At 36.8% G+C, this 23,051-nt stretch overlaps 1 protein-coding gene across 1 annotated transcript in view; it reads left to right on the top strand.

The window, feature by feature from the left end:
- Positions 1–438: 438 nt before the first annotated feature.
- The window catches only part of AGBL1 (AGBL carboxypeptidase 1), a 1,041,995-nt gene continuing 1,019,382 nt past the window's right edge, over positions 439–23,051 (top strand). The window contains exon 1 of the mRNA XM_007479385.3: positions 439–2,067. Within this exon, the coding sequence (XP_007479447.2) occupies positions 2,017–2,067 (51 nt within the window). The 5' untranslated portion in view covers positions 439–2,016. The remainder of the gene's footprint in view (positions 2,068–23,051) is intronic.

The following is a 23,051-nucleotide window of genomic DNA, read 5'->3' as shown; positions in this document are numbered from 1 at the left end:
TAAGACAGGACACATACATTTGAGTCATATTGTAGAGGTTCCTATAAGTCAGGAAAATGGGCAGTACTAACTACAAATGATGCTCAATGAGGGTCATTTGGGATGAATTGGTACATGCCACCTGGTTTGCCTCTAAAGAATGAACCCAATTCTTTTATCATTCAAAAGATGATAATGTAGATAATTTGGGATAGGAGCAAAGGTATCCCATTCATCAAAAGAAAAAAAAAGATTATTTTATCTATAATGTATCTACAATGCTCCTGTCCACTGGTTTTGACAAGTTATTCTTAGATACCTCTTAATTTATGGAGAAAAGAGGTAAGATATTATTTTAAAAAGACCAAATGTAGTAGTTGCCTTTGGCAATTTCAGATTCAGATTCGGTAATTTTAGGAATTCTGATAAAGGGATACAGGATTTTTTTGTTTTTTTTTTTTGGGGGGGGGTCTCTTATCTTATCTCTCTCCTCTTCTTTCCTCCAATCCCTGATTCTTCTAAAAGAATAGAAGGGAATATAAAATCGGGGCTTCCCTAAGACAATTAGATGGGGTAATTCAACAGTTTGAGTTCAGTGCTCTCATTAAGTCCTTGTTTCCAGGGCCTTATAGGATCTCTTGCTAACTCAAGGGTTTTTCCTTATTTGGTAGGAACTTGGGCTGTCCTTGGAGCAAGGAGTTTTCCAAGAACAGGCATGACTCAGTGATGCTAGAAACTCCAAGCACAAAGGCTGGATAAAATAGCTATAAATAGCTACCATCCAAATTTCCATGACAGTAAAAGGTGATCTCCAAAATGTCTTCTCTCAAATGTCTCTTCACTTTTTAACTTCAAAGTCAACATTTCCTCAGAATCTTGGGAAATTTGAGACCTGTAATAATCAGGAAATGGAAATGTTCTTTGGTCTGAAACCTCAAAATAATGGTGGGGTGGAGTGGGTTTGAGTCCCTCACATGAGTCTGATTCCCCCATAAATTTCTGCCTCTTTCTCTCATGAGAAAAGGAAGTTTATCTTTTGAGTACTCTTTAGGCAGACGATAGCCATTTTCTCAGGCTATGTGTAATTTAGTTGTCAAGCTCCATTTAGCTTGCCTCCATAATTTCACAGAATTTTGCTTAGGAATCTACACTATGTAAATATGTTTGATCAAAGTATTTGAACTAAATGAACAGATTGGAACTCTCTGTATTGATCGTCACTGAGTCTTTATGATACGCAGAATATCAAGAAATGGAGGTGGATTTAGATAGCATTTCAGCCCTGGGCAATCTTTATATACAAACATGACAGCAGATACTAAATGGTTATGATTGATGCTTGATTTTCTTCAGAAAACTCTGTCCACATCTCCTGTTCACTTTCTGTCTCAACATGGGACTTTAGCCAACGCTATTGGATATGGTACTATCTAATGTCCTTGCAAATAAACACTCCTGTCCCAAAGTTATGGACACCAATCCCATTCCTTTGCCCTACATTGCAATCCTGTTGTGTAAGGCCCTATAGATCTCCTGTTACATTAGAGCAGGCATGGGACCAAAAACAAATGGAGGGGAGGGGGAGAGAGAGTCTGCTTAGATCTCTTGGAAATAAATGGCTGGTCAGCTGGGAATGCCTGTCAGGCATCCAAGGTGGTTTCTTCTCCCCCTGGGTTCCATTGCAGTACTAGAGGTGGGTGACTCATTAGTGTTCCCTCCATCCCACCCCACCCCCAAATGCTGGGACTTTTTTGTAGGCCTGTCCTCTGCCTAATCCCCCAGATTCTTTATATAGGAAATGAATCTCCCTTGTCACAGTGGGCAAGCCAGCAGGGAGTCGGGGGGCATTTATCTTTCCGCTGAGGTCTAGGGTTGCATTGCTGTGACTTTTAGCACTCAGCAACATGTGTGGATGAGATCTCTGTTCAGCTACAAGGCCAGTGTCGAGGTCAGCTTGGCAGCTTCCTTCTAAACTAGCCGTCTGTCTGCAGACGCTTTTCCAGATTTAGGGCAGGAGCTGGTGAATTGAGGATCAGGATGGCTGAACAAGAAACCAGTGGCTTGCAAGTCCTTCTCTCCACCCTTCAGGTAAGAAGAGTCTGAGTTCATGAGAATGCTGGCTTGTTTTGCCAATCCCCTGGTCAGCCCTGACTTGCAGCCAAGCTCCTCTGCTCTTTACCAGTGCTGGGAAGCTCAGTTTGCTAATCAGTGGTAGAACACGAGTTGTCAGCTTTCCTCCCACCTGGAGCCTGACCTAAAGGATGCTGGTGTATTTAAATACTAAATTCAGGATCTCACTGAATCTCTACTTCCATTACTGATCTTGCTGGGATTAAAGATTTGAGCTGAAACGACCAGATTGGCGATGGACAAGGAGAAGCGAATGCAATAGCTTGATCATCAATGAAAGGGACGAATCAGGGCTGTCAGAGTGTCAGACATGAAACTTTTGGGGAATTCTCAGAGCTTCAGGAAGGAAAAGTGAGGGGTAGAGAGAGCAAGTGTGGATCACACATATCTAAATGGGTCTACTGGCTTGCAAAGGCAGGTTTTCTTAACCTGAATCAGAGAATTGCAGAACCGAAAGGGAGACTAGACTGTAAAGGAACGTGGTCCTAGGCTTTCAGGAGCGGTTGCAGTAAAAGAAAGGACACCAGTAATTATATGTGCTCGGATATTTAGGATCATCTGCAGAGCTAGAATTAGCAATTTTTGTAACTGTGACAAGTATCCCAAGGCCCTCCCCACCTCCACCCCCCTGCTCCAATTGGGGCAAGTGGTATGGAACATGCTGTCTTGCTTCTCAGGAAAATTACCTTAAGGAGGACCACAAAAGAACTCATCTCGGGTACCACTGTCAGCATGCCATTTGGTATACTTCCTGTTTCAGCTGATTATTTTTGTGTACTAGGTGCTAAGCTCAAATACTTCTATGCTTCTGAAGTTCTGCAAGGCTTGTCAGTACACTCTAAATTTAAGTTCCATAAGGCAAAGTCTCAGTCTCTTCTTCTTAGTTATGACTGATTATCTGATTCCAGTTGTAAACATAAATTTGCTAAATTTTCTGAGATTCTTGCTTATTATCTTACTTATTGATTGTAACACATCACAACAAAACCTTTGCTACTCAGAGCCCATGTAACTATAATATTTAAAGAAATGCATTTTCCTTTGTTTTATATTTGGATAGAAAAGGATAAACACAATATCAGAGATTTAAATTACAGATTAAAATAAAAATTTAATTGACATTAAAAATGACCAAATATGCTCAAGAAACTCTTCTACATTCATCTCTATCCCATCTCAACCTCTTTACCCATACATACATTGATACCTGGGCACCATACACTTACTTTCCTAGAGATGTTCTAGAATTGAGTACAGATCCAGATAGATCTTTTACTACTTTTATCCTTCAGAGGTTCAGAGAAATCAAGGACTTCTCTTTCTGGATGAATATCCCCCATGTTCCTCAAACTTAAACCAATCTCTGCATCAGTCATAATAAAATAACATTTATTGTTTTGGACCATACTAAGAATCTAGCAGCCCCTGAACTCTCTCAGTAGCTCATTGTAGGTCTATGAGGACTTTGGATTCTCTTTTTTTTTAAATTTTTTTTCTTTTCTTTTCTTTTCTTTTCTTTTTTTTTTTTTGATTCTCTTGAATAGAATGCCCCCTCAGATGTGGTGATAAACTTCCCCTCTTGGGGCTGGGCATTTGAAAGGAAAGCTTGAAAGCTAAAGAAAATTTAAAAAATGATAATAAATGAAAACAAGAAAAGAAGGGTCCCCAGAAGGATAGTTTATAGCAGAAGAATTTCATTTTTCAGAGTAGAAAGCTGAATCTGTAGGCTTGACTCTAATGTCCACAAATCACATCCACAATAACCTTCTATGCAGCCTTCATATCTTTGGGGAAAAAGAGAAAAGTATCTATTTACTTTTTCCTACTTTCATTAAATAGAATATTTAATCTGAAAAAGAGCCTTGGAGCTCATGTAGACTAATACTAAAATGAGGTTGAAGAAAGTGATTTGCTTATACAACTAGCTAATGGCAGAGCCAGGAATAGAATCTTTGTTTCTTGAGACCTCTACATATTTATTCACATGTATTTATTAATTTAACAAGCAAGTATTAAATACTTATTATGTACCAGGCTCTGAGTCAGGACCTGGGAATGCAAATACAAAAGTGAAATAGTCCCCGCCCTCAAGAAGCTTATATTCTACTGAGAGAGAAACACAACATGAACAGATGAGCAAATATAAATTGTATATTCAAAGTTAATACAAAATAATAATAGGTACAGGACACTAGCCACTGGAAGTGATGGAGAATATGGATTGGTCTCTTGTAAGAGGCACCATTTGGGCTGAGCCTTAAAACAAACTAGAGAATCTAAGGGACACGTGTGATGGAAAGCATTCCAGGAGAGAGCTTTGCAAAGGTCCTGTTTTGTACAGGGAATAAAAGTAAGCAAGCTAGATTGGTTAGATGATAACTATGTATAACTGAGTTGACAAGCATTTATTAAGGACCTATAATTTATAAAGAGCAGCTAGGTGCACAGTAGAGTGCTGGACCTGGAGTGGGGAAGAATTGTCTTCCTGAGATCAAATCTGGCCTTAGACACTTCCTAGTTGTGTGACCCTGGGGAAGGCACTTAATCGCCTTTGCCTAGTCTTTACCATTCTTCTGCCTTAGAACCAATACACAGTAAGACAGAAGCTAAGGGATTAACAAAAGAAGAAAATAATATGGACAACAACAATGCCGAAGGCATTGTGCTAAATGGGAAGAATGCAAAGAAAAAAAAATCATTGTCCTCAAGAAACTTAGGTTCTAGTAAAAGGAACAACATGTAATAAATCTAGAAAGGGAAGATAGAGACAGATTGTGGAGGGCTTTAACTGACAAAGGAAACGGAATTTTATCCTAAGGGCAATAGAAAGCTCCAGAAAATTCTTCACCAGGGAAATGATTAGATCAGACCTGTGTTTTGAGAGTATCAATTTGTTAGCTGTGTGGAGGATGGGTTAAAGAGGGATGAGCCTGGAAGCAGGGAGACTTATTAGGAGCCTATTTCAGTAATCTACTTCACCTCTCATCATGGGGCTGGTGTTAATGGGGAAGATGGTGCATTGCCAGTCTCATAGGTTGTAGGCTTCACTCCAATTCTGACACCATAAATCCTTGCCCAGTTATGGTTTCCCAGGTTTACTGATTATGTACCTTTATTGGAACATGAAAAATGCCTAATTATTTGGTCACTTTTGGCAAGCACAGGACTGTGATACTGCAGCTCTTTGTTTCTGTTTGCATTTGTCTGTGGTGTCCCTGCACATTATTCTTTTATATTCTTTCAAACTACAATCTCCAGGGTCTTGATAGCTGCCAAAACACAATAAAACTCTCTCTCTCTCTCTCTCTCTCTCTCTCTCTCTCTCTCTCTCTCTCTCTCTCTCTCTCTCTCTCTCTCTCTCTCCCTCCCTCCCTCCCTCCCTCCCTCCCTCTCTCTCTCTCTCTCTCTCTCTCTCTCTCTCTCTCTCTCTCTCTCTCTCTCTCTCTCTCTCTCTCTCTCTCTCTCTCTCTCTCTCCTCTCTCCCTCTCTCTCTCTTTCTGTAATCCTAGACTCTCAGAATAGCATCTCTTATGTATTGCAAGATATTTTCTACAATGTTTGGCTTTCTCTCTCAGGTTAGCCTTGAGCATTGGCAATAGTAAAATTGAACTGATGAGATGTGGTCTGTGAGAAATGGTGCATTTGGGACAGTCTGATAGATCATATGAACTCTGCGATACAAGGAAAAGTCTGAGACAACAACAAGTTTTATTCCCTATGCTGCAAATAGGTGATGGTGGAGAACACTAGCTTGGGAGTGAAGTAACCTGGATTCTATTCCTGAGTTAGTGGCTCTATCACCAGCTCAGTATGTGACCTTAGGGAAGTTTCTTTGCTTCTTCTGGTCTGTTTTATCATATGTAAAATGACATAGACTAGATCAGAGAGGCCTTGCAATAGTCCATATTAGGCTTGTTTGTAGGGAACCAGATTAAAAATGCATTGGGAAATATTTAACTCTATCTAGATAATTTGGTTTTCTAAGTCAATATAGGTCCCATAGGGATGTTTATATATGGTTTAGTAGCCCTTATTTGAATTTGACACTGCTGGAGTATATGAAATACAGGTTCCTTTCTGGTTTTCAGAATCTATGTTTCATTGAATTGAATTAGGGGATATTTCCTTTCTAGATATAAGTCTAAAGGTCTTACCAGCAGATTTTCTTCTAGAAGTATTTTGAGAACTTCATTCTTTTGCATAATCAATAAGGACCATGTCTAGAAGAAATTATGTCTTCCCTCAGAGAGTAACAGCAGGGTTTGGAAAATTCAAAAGGATTCATGCACATATACGTACATATATCCATATGTGTATAGAGCTATATCTACATACATATAGACTTTTGAAAAATGCCAAATGCTGTGAAGTCTTAAAAAACATGGTTTAAAATTTGTCTTTTTTGGTGAAGTTTGGGTTTCCTAATTTGTCTTCAATTTTTGGTCTAACAGTAACATAAATAAGGAAACAAACGGAAATCCGTGTTAATTTCAAGCTTCAGTGGGAACATAGAAACTAGATGAAAAAGAAAAATCTTGTAGGGATGGTTGCCAAATGGAAAAGGAATGAAGTCGATAAGAAACAGCATCTGTCAGTATCTAAAATGAAAGACTTCTTGCCAGCCAAACAAGGGAAAAGGATGGGGAATTCAGAAGCATTTGCTGAGCTGGGGTACAAATTTAATTCTTTTCTTTGGTATTTCTTTCCTTTACCAATCCCTAGTTCTTACTGTCCTCGCTCTTCTTAAATTCAGTTGGATCAGAAGAGTCCCTCTAGGGTACACAATCTATTCTTTACCTAAAGCAGTCAACTATCTGTCTGACTTTCTCTCAGACACTTTAAAAAGTCCCTTTTAATAAGAATTCCTTTAAACTTGATATAATTTTTCATTTTCTGATAGGAAACCAGTCAGCAGAGAAGGGCTCGTGTCTAAAAAATTAATGGCCAACTTTTGAATATGATTCATAAGGAGTTTTTAATTCTTATTTATCTATTTACTTTTATGATGAGCATTTATTTAGCACTATGTACTAGGGATTCTCCTAATTACTATGGGAGTTAAAAAATAGAGAGAAAGAAAAATAGAGAGAAAAAAGGAAGAAAGAAGGAAAATATGATAGAGAACTTCCAACAAGATAAAGTTTCATGGAGGAAGTAGGATTTGATTTGGCCTGGCAATCCCAGTAGTAATTGAATATGTGTACTGTTGTAGGCCAGGCCTAACTCAGTATAGCAGAGTGGTTCAAGCTCAGGATTGTAACACAATGAGGTACTCATAGACCATAAAAACATAATAAAAATAATTTTGTTTAAAAAAAAGATTAAAAATAGCATAACTGAGGAATTTCCCCTCTATGTTCATTAGGACAATAATCAGTTCAGTCAACAACGTATTCCCTGAAGGGAAGTAGGAATTCTTTTAAAATGTCCAACCCAAATACACTATAGGCAAGGTTTTTTTATACCTCAGATGGCAAGAAGGTCAAAATAAAGATAATTCATATAATAGCTCTTAGATACCTTCCTTTCCTTTCTTTGTGCCTTTGTACAAATTGTCCCTTATGTCTTGTATGCTGTCCCTCTTCACTCCTACTTCCTGGAACTTCTAGCTTCTGTTACAATTCAGCTCAAATATAAAATATGAGACTTTTTTCTGAAAAATTGTTCATCTTTAACATTCTTTTATTTTTTTAAATTTGAGTTCCAAATTTCTTTTTATTTTATCCTTCCCTCACCCTCTGAGAAGCCAAGTAATATTGATTATCTAGGGGAAATCATACAAAATTTATTTCCATATTAGCCATATTAAAAAGGCAAAAAATTGATGTGATAAATTATATTTCAATTTGCACTCATCAGTTTTCTCTCTGGAGGTAGACAGCATTTGGAATTGTCCTGGATCATTATATTGATCAGAGTAGTCAAATCTTTAACAGTTAATCATCATTATAACATTTCTACTACTGTGTGCAATGATCTCCCTGATCTCATTTTACTTTGCATCAGTTAAAAAACAGAATCTTGTCGTGTTTTCTGAAACCACCCCTCTTGTTATTTCTTATAACACAATGATATTCCATCACAATCATATGCCATAATATTTTAGTCATTCTCCAATTCATGAGCATCACCTCAATTCCCAGTTCTTTGCTACTACAAGATGAGCTGCTAGAAATATTTTTGTACATATGGGCCCTTTCCCTTCTTTAATTTCTTTGAAATACAGACATATTAGTGGTATGGTGGGTCAAAGGGTATACACAGTTTTGTAAACCTTTTGGCATAGTTCCAAATTATTTTCCAAAATAGTTGGACCAGTTTTCTACTTCACAAACAGTTCATTAATGAAACTATTTTTCTCTCATCCTCTCCAGCATTTGTTATTTCTGATAGGTAAGTGTGAGGTAGTACCTTAGAGTTATTTTAATTTATATTTCTCTAGTCATTAGTGATTTAAAGCATTTTTACATGACTATGAATAACTTTTTTCTCTTCAGACAAGTACCTATTCATATCCTTTGACCACTTACAAACTGGGGAATTGCTCTTACTTTTTATTAATTTGATTTGCTTGTATATTCAGAATATATTTGATAAATGACATTTTTATTAGAAAACATTGCTATAAAATTTTTTTATATTACTTCATTGTGTTTGGTACCTTTTAGCAAAATGTAGATTTCCCAATTATCTTGTTAACATTGCCTGAGATTGTGATAGCTCCCTTTGCCTTAAAAAAATTTTTTTTTCACCTTCAGCACATTAGATTGTGCTCCAGACCTTTACTTTAACTTTGTTTATGTCTTTCTGTTTCAAGTGTATCTCCTGCCTACACCATATTTTAGGATTCTGGTTTCTTTTACCTGCTTCCATTTCATAGGTGATATCATCTCATTCATATTAAGAGTTATGATTACTGTATTTCTCCCTTAATTCATTATCTTTTGTTTCTTCATCTCTCTCTTCATCACTTACTTCAGCAGAAGTCTATTTTGCTTCTAACTACCATTGCTCTCAAACTGCACTTCCCTTTATCATCCTCCCCTTTCTCTTATCCCCTTCCTTTCTTAGTTTCCTTTTTGGTAAGATCCATTTCTGATATATTGCCTGCTATCACCCCCCCCCCATTTCCCCTATGATTGTAAAAGCTCTTCCTTACTTTTATGTGATATATCCTGCATTCTATCTCTCCCTTCCCAGTACATTAATTTTCTCCCTCTCTCAATTTTTTTTGAGATCATTCCAATATAATAGACTCATTCTCATGGATTCTGTCTATGTAATCTCCTTTTAATACCCTGATAATGATGAAGTTCTTAGGAGTTACATGTAACATCTTCTAATTTAGGAATTGAAAAAAAAACTTAACTTTATTAACTTCCTTATGGTTAGTCTTTCATGTTTTCATATTATTCTTTTTTATGCTTTTCTTGAGTATTCTGTTTGAATGTCCAATTTTCTATTCAAATATGGTCTTTTCATCAGAAATGCTTGAAAGTCCTCTATTGCATTATACATTTATCCCTCCTAAAGAATTATAGTCTGGGTTTTGATCCTAGCTATTTTGCCTTCTGGAATATTATGTTTCAAGACCTTTATTCCATTAATCTGAAAGCAGCTAATCTTGTGTAATCTTGACTTTGGATCCATGAAATTTGAATTGTTTATAGCAACTTGAAGTATTTTCGCTTTAAGCTTCTTGCTCTGAAATTTGGCTATAATATTCCTCTGAGTTTCCACTTTTGGATCTCTTTCAGGAGTTAATTGGTTAATTAAGATATTTGGGCATTTTCCCTTGATAATTTCTTAAAGCAATATGTGTAGAATCTTTTTTTGATCATACCTTTCTGGTAGTCTAATAATTCTTAAATTATCTTTCCTCAATATGGTTTCCAGGTCAATTGTTTGAGATAGTTCACATTTTCTTTTATTTTCTCAACTTTTTAAACTTTGCTTTATTATTTCTTGATGTTTTGTGGAGTCATGAGCTTTCACTTAACTGATTCTAATTTTTTTAATATTTATTTTCTAAATGAGCTTTCATACCTCTTTTTCCATTTAGCCAATTTTGTCATGAAGAGAGTTATTTTCTTCACTGAGTTTTTGTATCTCTTTATCAGTAGACCAATGCTATTATTTGAGGTACTTTCTTTAGTAATTTTGATGGCTTTTTTTTTTTACCAACCTGTTAATTCTCTTAACAATTTTCTTGCATCACTCTCTTTTCTTTCCCTAGTTCCATCTACCAACTCTTACCTTTTTCTTTAGCTTATCTAGGAATTCTTGTTGGGATTGTGAACCATTCATAATTTTTTTTGAGGCTTTTGGGGTTTTCACATTGTTTTCTTTTTTCTGGGTTTATGTTTTGATATTTTATACCACTGTAGTAGCTTCATATGATAAAAATATTCTTGTTTGTTTGTTTATTTTTCTAGCCTATTTTAAACTTTGAATTGTATATTAAAGTTGGACTCTGTTCACCTGGGAATGGGGGAGTAACTATCCCATGCTTCAGACTCTTTTATGTTGTTGGTTTTAGACTAGTTTTGGAGGTCTGCAAGTTTTTGGTACTTCCAAGTTAACGTGATACTAGGAGAAGTATGCCCATTGCTCTCCTAGTCTGCCTTCTGGTCTTTACCAAAAAAGGGCTCCTGATACCCTGCAGATGCACGTGGTAGTACCTCTCTTCTTTGGTATTATGACCAGGGGCCTTACTGCCTTGTTAGAATGCTAGTGTTCCTTTTCTTCCTGAAACTGGGACCCAGAACTGCATATGGGTAATAGAATTGCTAATCAGCACCAGCTATACCCAGTGCAAGCGAAGTTTTCCCTTTATCACTTTTTGAGAAGTTGCCTGTCTCTGGGCTGAGAACTCCTGAAGCTGCTACTACTGCTATTACTAGAGATTTATGTGTATGGACTCTTGATAGACCTTTACCAGACCTTTTTCCCAGTGCTACAGACTTTTCCTGCCTAACTCTTAAGTTTCTTTAGGCTAGAAAAATATCTAACTGTGACTTTTTGTTGTGTCTGCTGCTTGAAAAATTTGATTTGAGGTTTTATTTTGTAGCTTTTTGGAGGAGAATGTTGGGAGAGTTCAGGGAGGTGACTGCCCCTAATGTGTAATCTTGGATCCCCTACTTAAGAGGCCTTTTTTGTTCCCCTAAATTGTTAGTCTTTCCATCTTTAAGGTGTCTTTGAATTTATATTGTATGTAGTTTGTATTTATTTATCTGTGCTGGTGTTTTTCTCCCTCAGCAGAATAAGAGGTCTTTGAGAATCAGGACTATTAAATTTTTGTCTTTGTATCCCCATTGCATGGTATTTAATAAATGTTTATTTAATTGAAGACTACAACTATGGAGCTAGATCTCTTGCCCTTTCTAGCAAGTACAAGATGGAAGATAATATGGGAATAAAATTTAGTGCTTCTAGGTCCCACTTCCTAGAGATTCTATTCTGGTTCCCTTAATATCCATATCTATAATGAGGGGTACAGTGGGACAGCATCTTTTGTTAATGTTAGGCATAAATTTGGACACTCCACGGATAGATTAGGGCAAGTTGACTCTAGTTAAATTCACACCTACCAGTTGCTATCTGTTTCCTAGCAACATCCAGTCCACAATTTACTGTCTTCCAAAAGCCAGAATAGCACTCACTAGAGCCAAACGCAGTATTGTGTCAGGATCCCTGAGCGACTAAGTTATGTTAATAAGGGAGAGAACTAGTTGGAATTGCCAGTGCCCGTATCAGTTAATATAGTTTACTATGGAACAAAATACATTTAGTATACTTACACATGGCAAGGAAGGGCTCAGGAGAATGGATTCCCTTGAGTGTAACTACCTCATCCTCTTTCCAGATCTTAGAGGAAGAGCCTTGTAGCTTTAGGGGGCTTGTGATTTTTCAGCAAAAGAACATAGGATATAGTTCATTCAATGTGAGAATGCTGTAAACCAGGTTCTTAATATATTAATGGCTGTGTCCGAGGAAATGAGAGGTCCTAATCTGAGAACAGAAATATTAAGGAATATGGAAAGGGGGAAAATAAGTGGCTCAGTGAATTCAGAACCAGGTCTAGAAGTAAGAGTCATGGGTTCAAATACAACCTCAGACACTTCCTGTGGGATCTGGACAAGCCACTTAATCGTCCCCCCCCCCCCCCCCAGCTCTTACCACTCTTCTGCCTTGAAACTAATACACGATAATGATTCTAAGTCAGAAAACAAAGGTTAAAAAAAAAAGAGATATAGGAAGGAGAGGATCTGAGGAGAAACTATAGATCCTTTGAATTGTAAAGTAGTTTATAGGTCATGTGTTCCATTCTTTGGATGCTTTATATGGGCAGTTGAGGGAATTCAGTTATCCCAGTTCTCTTCCAGTAAAGAGGTGTCAAGTGGATGAAGTCATATATATGTGTGTGTGTGTATGTAGATATGTACCTACATGCTCAGTGCATGGAAGACATTAAGGTTCTGTGTAAAGTAGCAGTGTCTCATTCCCCAATCAGGATGAAAAAGGGATAATGGGTGATTTTCATTGTGACATGTGGATGACACGTTTTTTTTCATATTAGGAAGGTTGAGAGATGGGGGAGCAGCAGGAGAGCATTGTGGTATTGTGGGAAGAATATTTGACTTAAAAGCCTGAAAACTTAGTTTCTAGTTCTGTCATTTTTTACTAGCTGTGTGGCAAATCACATAACTTCTCTTAGCCTAAGCTTCCTCATCTGTAAAATGGGAATAAAAATACTGGTACTCTTTCATGACTTATTGTGAGATAAAACATATAAAATGCCTTGTAACTATAAAAAACTATATGCAATTTCACAGTTAGTAAAAACAATGTCTTACTTTTAGAGACTGTCAACTTGAATCTTTGAGGGACATGTGTATTTTTACTGCCTTTTCTTAGAGATCTTTATTATACAGAAATGGGGCAAATGAGGCTTCTCTTAATTTATCTAGGTACAAGTTGGACTAGCCCAGAACTATGGAGTTTAGAATTTCCCTTCATGGTCCTTCTTCCATGCCCTTATGGGTTTTGATTATGTTCACAATGCCTTGCACACTTAGGTAAGAGACTTGATGAATGCATGAACCAAAAGACACCCATTATTTTCAGTAGTTTTACATGTGTTCAGAATAAGTTCTTCTGAGGTATGCTAGCAATGTTTAGAGGCAAGATATAATTTTTTCTTAAAGATATTATAGCCAATCCTTCTAGTTTGTGGGTTGCCCCAGTTAGAATTCCTGTTTAATTCACACATCTGTCTTCATATCCATAAGCACATTCTTGGCACTTGTTTGCTACTTTCTGATAGTTTTCTGAGCAGAGGGGAAACAAATGAGAGACTAGGAACTTTAGAAAAGGTTTTAATAGACTAAAAGCAGTTTCTGTGTATCATCCTGTTTCTAATCAGAGGGCCATATGTTGATAAGGACAGCTTGTCCTCAGGTTGCAGATTATAGGCAGGACCAGATTTCATAATTAGTACTTTGATGAGAATTTTCCTTGGGGATTTGGTTAAAAGGTAGTTTCTTCAATAAATGATTTTCTAGGTCAAGAATTGACCCAAGAAAATGCTTATTACATCTTTAAGCTTCTGAAACCCAAATGATGATGAGAGTCTATAGATCCTACTCATCAGCTCTAGTAATAACTCATTGCCCTACATTCCTCACACCCGTGTGTCCTCATTTTTCTTTAATACAAGAATCATTAGTTGGGAAAGGTAATATGCTATAAATGTCTCCTTTTTTCTAGAGAATAATGTTCAAAGGATTATGAGATTTTGAATTTTAAAGGATCTTAGAAATTCTAGTTTAATCCCTACCTCAGTTTACAAAGGAGGAAACAGGTGTTGAATGGTTTTAGTGATTTGTACAAGGCTACATGTCAGAAATAGCAGAACTAAGATTCTAACTCAGTTCTGATTTAAAAATTCAGTATTTTTTCTAAATCCACACAAAGAAACAACATCTTGCCTTCCTTTTTTACTTTGATTATAAAATGAAAGTCTATGTTTTTGAGGAGGAGAGAAGTCTTTAAAAAGACAGTTGAAAACTTTTTGTAGTTCAGATAGTAAGCAAACTTGTCTATGTCTATGCTGGATGCTAAAGTGTTAGCAGTATTTTTGTAGGACTCTTAGAATTGAGAAAATTTCATTTTCCTGGCTCTAGATTCTCTCTTTTACTTCCTCTATTCTTCTCTCCTTTCCCTAGTGGAATTTCTTACATGACTGGAGACATCTTAAATTTCATAATCAAAGCTCTTTAAGTTACTTTATTTTAAGTTAATTTACTGTCTCTTGCTGCTTCTGTCAGAAGCAGCTGGCGTACCCACATTAACCATGCTGCCGCCACCTTTGAAGATGAATGACGTCGACATCTTGCCGCTGCGTGTGAACGCCGACACCAGGCCACACCTGCACCTCCCGTAACAACTGGCGTCCCATGCCCCATGTGCCCCAAACTCTGCGCCTCAGTCTTTGGACTTCAAAGCCACATGAGGGTACATCAATAGATGATAATGCACAAAGACAATCGTCATTCTCTGCTTCTGAGAGATTACTACTATCACTTCCTTGTCTCCATATTTACAAAGCTTAATAGTGCTTGAATGAAATGTTTTCTTTACCATGAAAAGCCATTTTACATGTCACCTTATATATGAAAAATCTCCTAAATGTGAGAATTAAATTTTGGGAAAGATAAATGAGGTTCTATTTATTCGATTCTATAAATTCTAAACTATAAAAATGAGGGATAGTTGAAGCATGAGTTTGATCCTGGGCTCTGTCACTAGTGCCCCCAAATAAAAAAAAAAACTTTCAAGGGCAAATTTTGCTCTTTTATTATGTAGAAAAAGTGTTGAATGAGCTCATATCTTTTACCTCTGAGGATCCTTCTAACTCTATGATTCAATGATTCTACCCAGGGTTATGAAATGCTGGAATTATGGCTAAATACCCTTGCCATTTTTAGCCTTTTATGTCTTGTCTATCTTTACACACAGTCCACGCTTTCTGTCCTCTGACAGAATGGCTCATTTTTCTGTTGTGAGGGCAGAGAGGAGATTATCTTCAATGTTCTGATTCATGTTAGGCTCTAATGTACAGAGATTTGTCTGGCACTCTCATCAGTGCCCTTGGCACATCCTCACCCCACTCCTATGGTAGCGGATGCAAAGCTCTCAGAATCTTATCAGTCAGAGACATCCCAGAGGAACTATTTCCCAGTCAAATACTATTGGTGCCAGTAGAAAATGGACACAGAATATTTTGTTGGCACACTTGGAAACTTTCTATCTACAATTCACACTGTTCCATGCTGGCTCACTTAGAAGGTTGTACTGTTGTCACTGTGAAGCCTTTGGGGGAAGAGGCTATTGACTTGTTTGCAATGACAGCCTTAGATCTGCATGTCTCTCTTTGAGAATTATCTCTTCCTTTGTAACTTCTTAGTGCCATTAAGATGAAACAACTCCATGTTACTGTTGTGGGACATCTAAGCAGAAGTCTGTTCTAACTGCATGTTGGCAAGCCAGTTCTGCCAGTAACTCAAGTTTTGAAAATTTTTGCCTCGTTTTGACATTTGATATTTTGGCCTCCCCCATTCTTCTTCAGACCGTCAGCCGAAGTCATCATCTTGGGAAGCAATTTCTATGGAATTGTGTCCTGGCTACTGATTGTTTGGGCTCTGGGGCTATTACAGAAAACCCACAAAAGAATATGCTTGACATTAATGTCTTTGCAAGGCACTGTCAAATGATTCTTCATCAGAAACTGATATTGTTTTATCTGTGGAAATAACATTAAAGAAACATTGTGATCTGCTTTACCATGCAACTTAAGGACCATAGAACTTTGTCAGCTGATTTTTTACTGAAATTGTATTGTTTCCTCTGTTAGAATGTGAACTCTTTGAAAGAAGGGGATTTCTTATTTTTCTATTTTTTTTTTGGAATATCTCGATACTTTACAGAAAGTTGGTACTTAAGAAATGATTTTTCATTCACACATCAATTCAGAACCCTTTACATTTACATTTTTCATTTATACTTTGGTCAAAACTTGGTATCTTTTGCTAGATAATATTCTCTTGTTTCTGCTTTTTTCACTCTTCATAATTTCATGTGAGTCTTTCCATGTTTTTTTTTTAAATTAACCTGTTCATCATTTCTTAGACTGCAGTAGTATTCTATCACAATTATATACCACAATTTATTTAGTGTAGGGGTAGAAATTTTAATGTAACAAACAAACAGATAAATAAATTTAAAATAAAAATGATACCTTGTGTCTCATTGAACCCAAGGGAGCCCAGGTAACACAATGGTTATGGAATCTAGTAAATATGCCTGGGATTGGTAGGACTGTCAGCAGTAGAAGGCAGGGAAGAATTACTTGTGATCAATCCATCCAAGACATAAGAGAGAAAACACTGAGGTTAGGTTAACCATGGAGCAGAGTCTGAGAACAAATGTGGTTCATCAAGCAAGATGAGGTGAGAGTAAATTTGGAAATGGGATCCTTATCAAGGAACTAAAGGAGCAGATCCCAGATAATAAAGTGGGATCTCAAGTCAGGGTGTAGTGTGTCAGTCGATAAGCCAAGGAAACAGGCCAAGAAATAATTGTGATGAAGCAAGGTATACTCTGCATCAGACATAGGTAGGAAATTAGAATATACTGGGTTGGAAGCAATTAGGTTGATGGGTACCTACAAGCATGTGGGCCTTTTGATGACTTTCTATGGCTCTTGTAGCCTTCACCTTCCTGATCCTTAAAGAGTGAACCCTGATTCCAGATGTCATGCCATGGTCATATGTTACCTATGTCCTAACCACTCTGTTTCTCTACTTGGGAAATCTGTTTCTTGAAATAGAACTAGAAAGAGTTAAGATATTTATAATTTGGAACTAGTTTTATTGCTTTTCATTAGGTTTTTTTTTTTTTTTGCTTGGCAAATTTCTGCTTGGTATCAAAGGAACTTAAACACCCAGGTTACCATTCTACCTATCCTGTTTCTATTGGGTCCTAGTGTCCAACCAGAGATCTAGTTCCTTCCTTGACATGGGATATATTGATTAATTCCTCTTTCACTATCCTAAGCAATACCAAGAAACTCTCCCTATGAATTCATCTTCTTGTTCTCCAGTCATATTAGCACATAAAAGTAGGGCCATTCTTTCCATGACCCCTTGATCATTGCTCTCAGACTAATTCACCAATATCAGGGCTGAAGTGATGTCCTGAAAATCTTATATAGGCACATGAAAGGATAAGTGCACCTTCAGCCTTTCTGACTAACACTGATGTCTCTTTTCTTCATCTCTGCCCCCAAAACATTCCAAAATACTGAAATCTGGCTGGGGTTCCACTTTGTCCAATAGGATGGTTATTTTAAGCACAACATTTTTCCCCTGGAAGGTAGAAGAAAGTGAAGGAGGTAATTCATCATCCAAACTTCCCAATCTTGCCTTCCTTAAACCCAGGCAAACCTTCTTAGCAATAATAACTTCCATTTATGTAATACTTTACAGTTTGTAAAATATTTTCCTTCTAGCAAGCCTATGGCATAGGTAGTTCAAAAACTTTTTATCTCTATCTTACAGATGAAGACACTGAGCCTTAGATAAATGAACTGAGTTCTAGAATAAAAATCTCTTCTATATCATACCTTAGAAGTGATCGATCATGTGTCTGTTACTTTACGAGATTTAGCGAAGGAATGCCCACTGCCTCCAAAGCCAGTCTATTCTACTTTGGGATAAGTATCATGAGCAACCTCTCCTCACATCTCTATGTAAAGGTTAGGGAATGATGGGGCCAACCATACACCTTATAATACCTAATACTTCTTACCTATGCAATACTTACTAATTATTTGATTTGGACACTTGCTTGTTTATACTTTCTTTCACTTTGGTAGATCTAGGAGCCCAGGTAAGGATTATTATCATGCAGTTGCACTCAATTTTATAAGGATCCTAGGATTAACCCTGTTGTATGTGAGTGTGTATATATATATATGTGTGTGTGTGTGTGTGTGTGAGAGATAATTATTTTACCACTTTAGTTCATGAGCCACGATAGGTATCTTTCCATTTACACAAGCCAGTGACTCACAACATTGACACATTAAAAAAGTAAACATAACCATGAGGTTAACAATGAGGCAAACAAAATGGAAAGTTGCACTACAGGTATTCACATATTAATGTAAGTCTGGAAAGAATAAAACACATCCAATATCTGTTAGAGTGAGTTAGAACATACTACAGAAACTTGGCATGGAAACATGTAAAATGGTCTTGAGTGACTCACAACTTTGAAATGCAAACTTGTCATTGGTCCCTTCAGTAATATCTTCACCTCTGATAATTAATTAACTGTTGGTCTTCTTTGCTTTCTAGCTGAGCAAATCCTCTCCTCTATAGGAACATTTATAAGCCATTTCAATTTCTAATCACCCTTAAAGAGAGTGAGGGTGGAAAAATTTCATGCTATTTATTAATCTGGATAGACATTTCCTTTAAGTCAAAGAACTAAAAAGATCATCAGTCTATCACTGGACACTACAGACTGACCCTAATAGCTAGCTATTCACTTATTGGGATGCCATGAAGTCCAATTAGAACAGAGCTTATAGCAAACAGCTCAGTTGGATTTTCTGAGCAAGGGAAACAATTTAGCTGGCTTTTCACCCATTAGGAGTCTATGTTTTCCAATTAAATTTCAGGATCAGTAAAACAATTGCAAAATCCCTTTCCCTTTTCTAATTTTCTTTTTTTTCAAATTAGAGGAGGGCTGCAAAGAACAACAGACATATCTGAAAGATTTCCCCCCTCTTAATGGCTTGAGGGGGCTAGTCACCAACCAATCAGGAAATAAAAAAATAGACATCTGTCAGTTGGAGGATTCCTGGTACTTAGTCTCCAAACAGCTCAGATAAAGCTGCTTTACTCCTCCTGCTTTTCCTTTGTTTTCAGTCACCAGGTCCTTTAGTATCCAGACTTAAGGTTAGCCTCCTATACACTATTAATGTCTACCTTTAATGACTTAAATCAGAACCTCCTGATGCACAGAGATTCCCTTTTCACTTAAAAGGATATAACAACAAATATCCCCTATGAAATCAATAGATCTTGTTTAATCACACATTGTTCGCCAAATAGTTATATGATTTCTCCTATCTTTAATTATTCCCTCTTTAGTTTTAAATCAATTATATGCAAATTAATCAGAGTAAAATAATGCCCTATAGCACTAAGTTCAGAATAGTAAAGGCATAGCAATTATGATAATAATTAAAACAACTCATATTTTTACAAGATTTACTATGTGCAAGGCACTATGTTAAATGCTTTACAATTATTAGCTTTACTTGATCTTCATAAAAAGCCTGGGAGGTAGTAACTATGTTGATTTTCACTTTACATATGAGGAAACTGAGGCAAATAGAAGTTAAATGACATTGCAGAGGGTCACACAGCTCATAAAGATAGATTATTTTTAGAAGTGTTTATAAAGAGAAGCATTAATCACTAAAAGGCATTATGGGTTCATCAAGAACAAATAGGAGAAGAGTAACTAGGGGGCACAATGGATAAAGTACCAGCTCTGGAATTGGGGGAACTTGGATTCAGATCCCTCCTAGTTATGTGATCCACAGTGAGCCATTTAACTCTATTTGCCTAGTCATTGCCCTTCTGCCTTAGAGTTGTTACTAAGAAAGAAAAGGATAAAAAAAAAAAACAAATAGGAGGTTGAAGGTTCAATGAAAAGAGCACTGACTCCAGTGAAGAGAAGCCTAGATCAGATGCTATGTTCCTTTCTTCCATTGTTTTTTCCAGCAATTTACTTAAGCCTTTAAGGCTTCAATTTCCTTATCTGTGAAATGAAGGTGTTGACTTGGTGGCTTATCAGGTCTTGCCCATTTAAAATCTATTATCTTTTATTCTTCTAAAGCATGCCAGACTAACATAATTTCCTTTATTCTTTTGATTTTGCTTTATTAATTCTTGCTGTCTTGTGAGATCATTAGTTTCTCCTTGCCCAATTCTAGTCTTTAAAGACTGATTTTTTCAGCTATGATCTTTTGAGTTTCTTTTTTTGGTTTGGTCAACCCTGCTTTTCATGGTTTCCAGCAGGTTAATTCTCTTCTCCAATTTGCTCATTAATTAATTTGATTTCCATGCCTCTTTTTCCTTATGGACAATTTTGCCTTTTAAGCTGTTATTTCTTTTTGTATTACTTTCATTTCTTTTCCCCACTTTTCTTTCCATGTTTGTGATTAATTTTCATTTTATTTTGGAAAATTTGGATGTGTTTGCTTGTTTGTGACTCTCTGCTATTTCTTCTGTACTTTGTTCTTTTTTTCCATGGAAATTATCCAAAGCCAAGAGGTTTTATTGTTTGTTTGTTTGTTTGTTTTTGCTGCTGCTTGTTCCTTTTACTACTAGTGGATTGAGGTTTTTGCTTGTTAATTGCTTTATTGGCTTCTGTCTCATAGGGATTTGCCTTGGTAGAATCTTCCCTTCCTAGTCAGAAGCCTGCATGAGGACAGGTAAAGTGATATTCTTTGTATAGCTGTGCTTTACAGCATTTTGCCCTGAGGTTATCTTACAGCCTCTGCTGCCTCAGCTGGGTCCAGCTCTGTTTCTGCCCAAGTGCCTCACTCTGCTATCTGGGTGCTGAACTCTTCAGACTTGGGTCTCAAATCTCACTGCCAAGGCCTTGCATTGACCTCAGGGGTAAGTCTGTGGTGCTTTCAGCCAGCCCCTGAGAATTTAGAGATTTCTGGTGCCTTGTTCTCACTCTGGTGCTCTAGGTGGGAGGGGGATCAGCTTGCACTTTGATAAGTACAGTTTTGCCCCCTTTATAGCATGGGAATCCCCAAACACTGCCTACCTTTAAGGCTTCATCCTGTGGGAGAGCCCTTTTACTCATCTGATTTTGATTTCTGTCCTTTTGAGATGCTTTGTAATGACTGGTTAGAAGGAGATTCAGAAGATTTCTGCTACTAAGCCACCATCCTACCTCCACCCTTGTAATTTTCTTTAAAAACATTTTTTTTACTAGATCAAGGGAATAGAATGTCTATAATTTTTATGAAATTTACCCTGCCATTTGGCATTCTTTTATACAACATCCCTGTTTGCCTCAGTTTCATCATCTGTAAAAAAATCTAGAAAAGGAAACAGCAAACCACCTCAGTTCTTTGTGAAGAAAACTCCAAATGGGGTCATGAAGTGTTGAATGTGACCACAATGTAATGTATACCATCCCTGAAAATAAGAATTTTTTTGATTTAACATCTTTTATTCCAACTGTTTAAAATGGGATTATCATTTCTTCCAATTTCCACACCAAAATATTGAAGGCATAAAACTTGTAAGCCATTTAGTGGCTGCCAAACAGTCTTTAGTCACTAGACTAGCTTGTAGAATAGCTAGGTCTCTAGTGATGTGTCACTATGCTCCTTCTTTGGTCCCACTATGCTAAACATTTTTAAATAATATGGATGAAGGCATAGATACCCTGCTTATCAGACTGACAGAGAACATGAACCAGGTATATCTAGCTGCACCTTCTTTGGGACTAAACCATTTTTTGGGGGGCACTACTATAAGCTTTTGGTTCCAGAAAACCTGTGTATTAATTATAGTAAATCTTGGTCTCCTTTGGATTGAATTGGGAATTATAGTTATTTGAACCATTTTCTTCCAACAATGTCTGCTTTTAACACTAATTGGCCAACACATGAAGGCTAACTCCTTTTAAAAAATTCTTACTTTGTGACTTGGAATTGATACTAAGGATCAGTTTCAAGGCAGATGAGCAGCAAGAACTAGGTAATTGGGTTAAATGACTTGCTATGGGGCACATAGTAAGTATCTCAGGTAAGATGTGAACCCAGGTCTTCTTGACTTCAGGTCTGGTTTTCTATCTACTCAGTCTCTAATTGCCCTGGATAACTCCTTTTAAGGAAGTCAACTATAATGATAGTTTTGCTACCTTTGATGTGCTGACCATAGTAAGAAACAGTGTCCTTGTGTCTTCATGTGGAAATTTATTTCTCACACATTGGACTTCAGTTCTTCCTGGATATATGAGGGATTAATTAGAATTTATTAAATATTTTGGTGGGGAAGTGGCACAGTGGATAGAATATCTGGTCTTAAATCAATAAGACTCATTTTCCTGAATTCATATCTGGCCTCAGACACTTACTAGCAGTGGGACCTTGGACAAATCACTTACTCTTGTTTGCCTCGGTTTCCACTTCTATAAAATGAGCTGGAGAATGAATTGGGAAAATACTCTAGTGTCTTTGCCAAGAAAATCCAAGATGGTGTCAGTTAGAGTTGAACATGACCGAAAAAAGACCAAACAACAATTAAATACTATGAGACAGGTGCTAATACTGATATATACAAAGGCAAAAGTACTCAAGAAAAGTACTCACAAGACAAGACAAGAAAATGTACATAATTAAGCATAAATATTATATGTATAAAATGATTCAAAAGTAGATTGGGGCACTGGTTGATACAATAGATAAAACACTGACCATAGAGTCAAAGAGACTCAAGTTCAAATAGGATGCCTACTAATTATTAGCTATGTCTTTGGGCAGATCTCTTATTCTTTGTTACTTCAGGCAATTCCCTAGCATTAAATTATGAACTGTTGTCAGTCCTAAACTGTTGATAAGAGAAAGCCCCAGATGTTTTAAGCCCTCAGATTATTTTATATATAAAAATAATTCAAGTGTCATTGGGTTATCCAGAGGAGCTACCTCATTGCAGCACCCTCCTCATTGGAGTTGTTTCAAAAACAGCCATAAAAATGCATGCCCTGAGGAATATTGCTTTCTTTCAACATATTTTACTATTAATAATAATAATAATTGTCTTACTTTATGAGTGAGA

This window comes from Monodelphis domestica, chromosome 1 (genome assembly GCF_027887165.1).
Source record: "Monodelphis domestica isolate mMonDom1 chromosome 1, mMonDom1.pri, whole genome shotgun sequence".
Taxonomy (NCBI): Eukaryota; Metazoa; Chordata; class Mammalia; order Didelphimorphia; family Didelphidae; genus Monodelphis; species Monodelphis domestica.
This window is presented reverse-complemented; position numbering and strand designations above follow the sequence as displayed.